The 9,185-nt window shown below is 40.8% G+C and overlaps 1 protein-coding gene across 1 annotated transcript; it reads left to right on the plus strand.

Annotated features, from left to right (window-relative positions):
• Positions 1–2,067: 2,067 nt before the first annotated feature.
• On the plus strand, positions 2,068–8,641 carry barhl1b (BarH-like homeobox 1b). Its single transcript, XM_022205532.2, has 3 exons — positions 2,068–3,352; positions 5,585–5,807; positions 6,971–8,641. The coding sequence occupies exons 1-3, from the start codon at positions 2,902–2,904 to the stop codon at positions 7,269–7,271; spliced, it is 975 nt and encodes a 324-aa protein (XP_022061224.2). The 5' UTR covers positions 2,068–2,901; the 3' UTR covers positions 7,272–8,641.
• Positions 8,642–9,185: the final 544 nt, after the last annotated feature.

Consider the following 9,185-nt stretch of genomic DNA (forward strand, 5'->3'; position numbering starts at 1 on the left):
GCCTATTATGTTAGATTTAATTCTAAAAATGCTAAAAATTCATTTTAAAACTCATGTATTGAGGAAATAATTTGCTTAATCTCATTTTCTAATATGCTAAAGACTGAAATAATTTTAAAAGCAAAAATTAGGAATGTTTACTGATTGTAGTTTTCCAAACATGAGGATCTGAAGCGTTTTTTCTATTTCATGTTGTTGGAAATTAAACATTTGGGCAAAAATGTCATCAAAATATATTTTTTTTGCGAATGTTTAACAATGATTGTTGCCTATTTTCTTTACTAAAACAATAATAGTAAAAAAAATGATCATAATAACAATAACAATAGACAAATTATTCAGCATTAAATATAATTTTAGTTGCAGCTATGGTCAAAAAATTGTAAAATATTCACACTTTTTCAAATCTAGTGAGTCAGCATTAAATTTAATTATACATACATTTTTGTCAACAAACTAAAAGCTGATTTCTTTGCAAATAAAGCTCATTTAATCCCAAAATGAGCCACTTTTTTGCCCCAATTTTTAAATAAAAATTAAGGGACAGCACAGCAAAACTGGTAGAATTATTATTTTTTTAAATTCAAGAAATACATCCAAATTTACAAAAAGAAAAAGAAAAAGTTTAAAAGACCATAAGATGATCGCAAAAAGGAAGAAGTCAGTTTAATCAGCTTATGATTAATTCACCACAACATTACTGGAGCCTGTGGATGCACAGTAAAGGAGACAAAAAAAGACAGAGAGAGAGAGAGAGAGAGAGAGAGAGAGAAAGAGGAAAGCATCAAACCACTGCTCCTTTTCATGCACCAGCAGAGGAGAAAGAAACAGCTAAGTCAGGGTGGGTGTGTGCTGCCTTATATCTGTGTTGTCCCCGCCTCATATGTGACAGCTTGCAGCCGTGATGGGACCCCATGGGAGCGGGGAGCGGATTCACTAACCTGCCGGTGTCTGAGACCGACGCGCGCCTCCAATCTGGTGGTCACATGGGGTGGAGGAGGAGGGGAGAGGGGGAGGACGGTGGTGGTGGTGGTGATGATGGTGGGAGGGAGGGAGGAAGGAGGGGGTTAGTTAGATTATTAGGGGCTGTCGAGGCCGTCGTGCAGGGGGGCAAACTGTTGTGGATAAAAGCTCCAAAGTGCGCACAATGGCATTTTACGCATGTTAAAGGCTGGAAAAGTGAGCACAAAGGACGCGTCCTGCGCCTTGAAGTTTTCGCTGCTTCGGACTATTGTGCGTAATTACCGAGGACTGTTAGAAAGTTATTCTGCTCCAAAACGGTGACGGCAAGACTTCTCTTTTTAAAAAATCCACTAAATAACAAACAATCCACGAAGTTAACTTATAATTCACATCATCGGATTAATTTTTTATTGGAAAGGTGACATCAAAATATTTTGGAGCGGTGTCCATGATGAAAAAACTGGTTTGGGGGGATTTTGAAATCGAGATTTTACCACAAAAAGGCTAAACTTTGGACAAAAACAGCAACAATAATAAGAATAATAAAAATGGATGTTTGGATAACAAAAAAGGGCAGAAATGATAGAAAAATATAACATTTAAATAAAACAACAGGAATTTCACAAATAATAATAATTTGAAGTAAATACCATTTGGCAGTGTTCTAAATTATTTGTGCAAAAATCCAAATATGCACAGCCAGCACTGCAGCGTTAAACCGGATATTCTGCTAAATTAAACAAGCTAAACAAAACTAAAATTTGTGGCGATGCTAAAAAATCTTTTTAAAACATTAGAGCGGTGGAGGTGGGAAACAAATCCAGTCAAAGAAATGGGAGTCGAGAAGAAGGAGGAGGAGAAGAAGAAAAAAAAGCACGGAGCCGCTCCACATAATAACCCCATTATAAGCCTCATCAATGATGTAATGAAAGCAAACAGTGTGAAAATTGCCTGTAAACAGTTGGATCTGAGTCTCCTGATGAATTCAGTGTCTCTTTTATCAAAGTGAGGATGAGCCAGGGAGGAGAGGATCGGAGAAGCAGGATGGGAGGGAGGTGAGGGAGGGAGAGTGGGCGTGTAGGGAGGTCCACTTCCAGCTCCCCTCAGCCAATGAAGGCTTGTCACAGGGGACTCACGTGGACGAGGCGCTCTTAAAACCTAGCTCCTGACTTTTTCCTCAAGTTCAATTTTTTGGGATTCCCTCCCACCCCGATCGCATCTCGTCCCTTTTACTTGCCAGTTGTGACTATTTAACCCAGTTTAGCTCTCCTGCTTTTTCTGCGTTGCGCGTCGTCCCTCCGCTTCTTTTCATTTTCCTGCTGCAGCTGTCGGACTCTTTTCTTCCCCTCTCTCTCTCTCTCTCTCTCTCTCTCTCTCTGTCTCGTGTTTCTTGGCTGGAATGCGAGCAGTTTTTGTTTTATTTCTGCGCTCTGAAATCCTTCCTCCCGTGCGCCCTCAGGTCTGACGCTACCTGTCCATGGTGCTGAAACGCGGTTCTGTTTTTCGCCAAATGCGAAGCTGCATCTTAAGAAATCCTCCTCGTTTCTGGGGCTTTTGCAGGTGAGAAGTGGATCCGGGAGAGGAAGTGAAAACAGAACGTCCTGCAGGAAGAATCGCACTTATTTCAGGAGCATCCCTTTTTTTGTTTTTTACCCAGACTTGTCAGAAAAGAAGAAAATCGGACGCATGGACGCTCGTTGTAACGCAGCTTAGCCTGGAGATATTTGGGGAGCTGGAAGGAGCCGGAAGGAGCCGGAAGGAGGAGGGTTGATTTGTACAGGTTCTGGGGAGAAGGGGGTCATTTCTCCTGGATCAACTGAAACTAAAAACCAACCTCCCCCCATTTTTCTTCCTCCCCTAAAATAAAACTTGTCCTGAATACCAAATGATAGTTTGAGGAGGCCTCATCCAAAAAACAAACAAACAAACAAAAAAACAATGGAGGCGTCCGCCAATGGCTCCAGTTTTGGCATCGACTCGCTGCTGTCCCACAGGCCTGGAAGTCCGGTGTCCAAGGGGGACAGCCTGGTGGGGGAGTGCCGCTCGCCTCTGGAGTTCAGCCCGAGATCCGACGTGGAGAGCGGCTGCTCGTCGCCTCCGTCGCCGCGCAGGGAGTGCGTGGACGAGGTGGCCCAGAGGCAAGGTCACGGCGTCGGGCTGCCGCCGCACCTCCAGCACGCACAGATCTCCGCGGGGTCGCAGCAGAGGACCGTGACCTCGTCGTTCCTCATCAGAGACATTCTGGCGGACTGTAAGCCGCTGGCCGCCTGCGCTCCGTACTCCAGCAACGGACAGCCGACCCAGGAGGCGGGCAGGCTGGCCTCGAAGATAGCGGACGACTTTATGGAGAAAATCCACAGCAACTCGTCGTCAGACAGCGAATATAAAGGTAAGAGAGAAAGCTGGTAGAGATAGGAGCTGGAACTGATCGGAGCTTTAATATGAGACTTCTGCAGGAAATATTATTTGAAATTATACTGTAGCTGCACAGAAAACCTGAAAAATACCACTTAAAACACCTCTAAAATATATATTTTGAAACCTTCATGTTGTATGTTGCTTGGCTGGTCTTAATGTTGTTTTAAAACTAATTTTAAAATCTTCTGTTTGGCTGGATAATAAATAAAATAAAACGGAGATTTTATAGAAAAGGATTATAATACAAACTTGGAGGTAAAATGTGCAAAAAATTAGAACACATGTAATAAAAGCTAAACTGCTATTCAATAAATAATTGAAGTACTTTATTAGATGTAAATAAAAAAAACCAGCAAGAAATAATAATAAGAAAATAATAAGAAATTTAGACATGCATGCTTTATTTGGTGTTAAATTATTTTCCAATAAGCTGTTACAAAATATTAATTCACAGTGGTGTTTTTAATTGATGAGCAAAAATAAATCTGGGACAAAATCTTTAATTAAATCAAGTGGATGCCATCAATAACCAAAAGTGGATTCTTTTTTCCTCTATTGCTGCTGCTGCGTGGGATTTTTGTCCCAGGACAAGAGGATAAAATTCACATGGAGTTTTAAAAAATTGTAAATAAATTAAATGAATCAGTGGCTTTTTTTTTTTTTTTTTTTTACATTAGCAGAATCTCCAGAAAGCATTTGTTGATGTCGGTGCAGGAGATGACAGGGTCGCCTCCAGATAAATGCCATCAAGGGCCTCTCTGTTTCCAATCATGTCAGCCATAACAGACATGTCACCTCCATTGACAGTTTAATGAAGCAGCGCTTGGAGAGAAAGACGACCGCTGTAGGCGAAACGCACCGAATTAATACTACCATTACGCAGCGATTTATTCATTATTTTCATTCATTTTTAAGCTCTGATTTGTTTATTTCTGAGTCTTAGCTACCTGTGAGGCACATTTCTTGCGTAAAATTCACCCCTCCGTGCGCGCGTGTGTCCGTGCGTCACCGGAGCGGATGGAGATGCTCATCGACGCGCTGATTGATTGAGGAAGCCGCAGGGCCCGCAGAGCTCCGGCGCACCGGCGACTTTGATTTCCCACCAATCCTTCCTTCCTCCCCTTCCTGTAACGTATCAGGGATTTTTGATGCAATTTGTCCCCGGCGCTAATCAGATTTGTAGCCGCGCAAGGCCGCCCAGGCTCTTGATTTCCACTCATTTTCCACGCTGCTGTGAAGTTTTTTTTCTCTCCCTCTCTCTCTCTCCGGTCGCGGTTGAAAAGCCTCGTCCTTCCCTTGTGGCTCAATTAGGCGGATTATTGTGCTTCTTCTTGAGACGACTCAACTATTCAAGAGCTCTCTCCTCTTTTTTCTCTTTCTTTATTTCTTTCTCCTGCTCTCTCAGAGAATAAGGACTGTATATACATATATCAATGCTCGCCCTGACATGACACCACGCAGAAAGAAAAAATAAGAAGAACAAAGGCTGCGGCTCTGCTGACGGGAAAAAATATCAGATTGGAAGCGTGAATATTGGAAGAGCTTTTCATAACAATTTAAGGCCAAATCAAACAGCTCCATGCAGCCTATAGGCAAAGTCTGCACCGCCGTGATTCTGGGGAATCTAATGCACATCCAAGTGTAGGGAAAAATCCAACTTACTAATAAAAAAGCTGATTTTTAAAATTATTTTCACATTAAAAATGACAGTGTTTGGGTCTGATTCTATCAAACTGAAGCCTTGGAACAGTTTGGAGGAGGAGGCAGTGATTTTAAAATTATCCAAATATAACTTTCATCTTTCTTATTGTGCAAAAATGTCATAAAATCTCATTTAAAAACAGTCTAACACCACGTATTTTGAGCCGAGAGCACCCCATTTTATCATTTAAAATCTACTATTTGAGGTAGTTTTCACCCAGGACACCATTTCCCCCCAAATAGACAAGTTATTTTCCTTCACCCAGACAGATTCCACTTCATATTTTGCCATTTTCTCTTGATTCTACATTAAAATAAGCAGCGTAACTTGAATAAAATGCCACAATATGAGCACAGTTGCCACGTTATTTTTTCTTTACTATCGCCTCGTTGGATCCATCAGCACTGATTTCTCCACCTTTACGCACAAAAACACGAGACGCGGTTCTCGTTTCGACCCTCATTTCTCTTCTCTTTTTTTTTTGTCGTTTTCTCCGTCCAGTGAAAGAGGAGGGGGACAGGGAGATCTCCAGCAGCAGGGACAGCCCTCAGGTCCGGCTCAAGAAGCCCAGGAAGGCCCGGACGGCCTTCACAGACCACCAGCTGGCGCAGCTGGAGCGCAGCTTCGAGCGGCAGAAGTACCTGAGCGTCCAGGACCGCATGGAGCTGGCGGCCTCCCTCAACCTGACCGACACGCAGGTCAAGACCTGGTACCAGAACCGGAGGTAAGGACGCTGCCGCCGCTTCTTAAGAGGGGAGGGGGTGGGGGAGGAAGGAGGGGAGATAATCTGGTTTCTCACGGCTGGCTCATGACCCGGGGACGCCATGTTTTTGCTTTCAGCGTAACCCAAAGGTGCCAAAAGTTCACTTCACATCTGAGTCACTGCAGCTCATCATTAGCATCATTATTATCGATGATTAGTCTGATTTTTACGGATTAATTCATTCATTGTTGGCCCAATAATGTCAGGAATAAATGAAAAAGCAACAATATAGTTAAAAACGTTGCGCATTTGCAAACAAATTCAGTTAACCTTGAGAGAAAAGTGAAGAAATTTTATTTACATTGAGGCATTTTAATTTAATTTCACAATTAACTGATTATTAAATTAAACTAAGGTTTATTTTAGCTGCAACTTTAATTTATTTAACATACATAAAGTACATTAACAGGATTAATTTGGTGATAATTTACATTTTTTTCTTATTTGACATTTACCATTTTATTTTTGATGTTTTTAGCTACTGAGAAAACACTGAAAAATCCCAATTACACACATATTTTTCCTTCCACTTGCTGTAGTCCTATTTGTTATAACACACCTGTCAGCTCTGACTGTATTCCTTCAAGCATTAAGATTACTTTGACTGTTTTAGTTTTTTTGTTGTTGTTGTTGTTGTTTTTTTTTTTTTTGGTGGAGGTCGAATCCAATTAAAGTCACATGACCCTGCAAATAGCTGGAAAACCAAATGAACAAAACTACCCGCAGCAAACAAACAATCTTAGTGGATGTTTTTAAAAAAAAAAATCAGTTTCAGCTTTGTTTTCTCTACAAATCTGACTCTCAGGCAGCTAAATGACATAAATAAATATAAAAACAACACTTTGGAGTATGAATAATGCATCGTTGCATGTGTGCATATTAATAATTCAAACAAACTACTATATCTGCTCAATTATCTTTATTATGAATTATTCACCTGCGTGGAGTGCACGCTGCTAAATCCAGCAGACATCCATGGGTGTGAATGCAAGTGGCAGGTCGGAGATTTTTTTTTAGGGGGGGATTTAAAATTGAAATTCGTGATTTGTAATTGGATCCAGAAGGGAGATGTTTTTAATTTATAGATCCATATGTTCCACACTGAATCCTTGGTGTGTTTGCAGGACGAAGTGGAAGAGGCAGACCGCGGTGGGGCTGGAGCTGCTGGCCGAGGCTGGGAACTACTCGGCCCTGCAGAGGATGTTCCCGTCCCCGTACTTCTACCCGCAGAGCCTGGTGTCCAATCTGGACCCCGGAGCGGCCCTCTACCTGTACAGAGGCCCCTCGGCGCCCCCGCCGGCGCTGCAGAGGCCGCTGGTGCCGCGGATCCTCCTGCATGGCCTCCAGGGGGGCAGCGAGCCGCCGCCTCCGCCTCCTCTGCCCCCCATGTCCGGCGTGCTGCCCCGGCCAGCCCAGCAGCGGTGAGCCGGCACCCCCTGTAGATAGTTTTTCTTTTTTTTTTTCTACGCCGATCCTGGCAGCTTTGGGACTCGTTAGAATAAATAAGACAGAAAAAGATAAAAACGAGGAAGAAGAAGGAAAAATAACAAACTGTGCGGCCTTTGTTTGAAAAAGTGGCCGCTTTAGGACGAACCTGCAGCGGACGGAGCTCTGAGACTGAGCGGGAGATTTTTTATTTTCTTTTTTGTCTTGGAGCTGTATTTATAACTTATTTATTTTTCAACATGAATCAAAGCATCTAAGTTATGTATTTATTTGAACCAAGTTTCAGTGTTTTTTTTCTTCCCGACTCCAAATGTTGGTGGCACTTTGACCTGCAGTTATTATTATTATTGTTATTATTATTATTATTATTATTATTATTATTGTTATTATTATGAGTAAATGCGCCATGTATTTGGAGCATATTTGAAGACCCAAAGGAACAACGAGTTTATTTTATTTTATGGCCCTTTTTTGTAAATCTGTCAGTGATTTGTTTTTCTTTTAAAGATGATCAACAGTCACAAACTTGTAAATAAGAATATTTTGCATTTTAACCTAAAGAGACTGATTTTAAAAAAGCTGTTTTTCGTTTTTTTCGTTTGTTTGTTTGTGCGTCTTTTTCAGGACCACGGTGATCCAGTTTTAACATAATAGGCTAGATTAGCCATCAGAAACTTATACAGGCGAGTGAGTCAGTCAGAATAATAATATTAATTTTAAAAAAGAGAAAATAAATTAAAAAAAACACATAGTTATTGTCTGAGAAGGGAAGGACAAACCTGCCTGGACCCACAACGAGAGCTACAGAAAATCTATATAAAGTCCTTTTTTCTTGTACTTAGTTGAAGTTTTAGCTCAGTAAAATTGTCAAGTAATTTATATAAAACAGTTTTATCCCTGCAGAGGAGGAGAAATCCCCTCAGTGACGGTCCATTTTTTTGTATTTTCCATAAACACTCCGGGTCCACGTACAGGTGGAGGCGCCTGTTGATTTGCTCTAGATGTATTTGAACAGACGTTGTGCATTAACTTATGTTATTTCATATGAAGCAGTGATAACCCTTAATTGTTATACTCTCCTTTGGTGAAAATGTATATTGCAGATATCAAACTTGTGGAGTGGTTCTCGTAATATTTCCTGGATCATTTTTTAAAGATTATTTTTATTTCATTTCGTTCCTCTACCCCCCCCCCCCCCCCCCCCCCCCCCCCCTCAAAAAATTGCCCTTTTACCCCATTTTGTGATTTATTTTTTTTTTGGGAAAAAAAGTTGGACAGAAAAAAGGGGGGATTTGATGTAAAAGAGAATTACTTTTATAAATGTGGAAATAAAAGTCTTTCATTTTAAACACGTGGCTGCTGGAGTATGTGTGAAAAAAAGAAAATGCCACAAGGGGTAGAATCAACATGTGGATATTCTTAAAAATAGATTTTTAAACATTTTGTAGATGGAAAAAAAATCGAATAGAAACCAAGAGGAAATGTGGTTTGAAGGTGCGTTTTCGAGTCATGATTTACACTTACGTGGAATTAAAAATCTGATTCCTAAACATAAAGAATTAAACACTTCATTTGACATGATATTGGCAGAAAAAAAATAATCAAATTCAGTGTTAAAATTTAGAAAAAACAAATTTTTTTGGCACCAAAATCGAAAATAAACTGTAAATATGTGCAGAGGCCTGCTGGATATTTGATGATAAAGATATCTGAATAAATGTCAGACTTTCCTGGGAGCACCACTAAAATAATAAACTGGATTTGCAGGTTTCCCGTTAGAGGAAAACGTGTTTGAGTGATTTTAAACATGTCTGTCAAACTACTTTCTTCCATCCTCTGTTTGGTTTTTAGTGTCGTTGATTTAATTTGTTCAATGTTGAGAAGAGAGACAAG

This window comes from Acanthochromis polyacanthus, chromosome 18, assembly GCF_021347895.1.
Source record: "Acanthochromis polyacanthus isolate Apoly-LR-REF ecotype Palm Island chromosome 18, KAUST_Apoly_ChrSc, whole genome shotgun sequence".
Lineage (NCBI taxonomy): Eukaryota > Metazoa > Chordata > Actinopteri > Pomacentridae > Acanthochromis > Acanthochromis polyacanthus.

Bases quoted from the DNA above. Each gene is read 5' to 3' on its own strand.
- barhl1b (XM_022205532.2), top strand. From the start codon at position 2,902: ATGGAGGCGTCCGCCAATGGCTCCAGTTTTGGCATCGACTCGCTGCTG. The intron at 3,353-5,584 runs GTAAGAGAGAAA...TTCTCCGTCCAG, and splicing joins GTCAGACAGCGAATATAAAG to TGAAAGAGGAGGGGGACAGG. The intron at 5,808-6,970 runs GTAAGGACGCTG...GTGTGTTTGCAG, and splicing joins ACCTGGTACCAGAACCGGAG to GACGAAGTGGAAGAGGCAGA.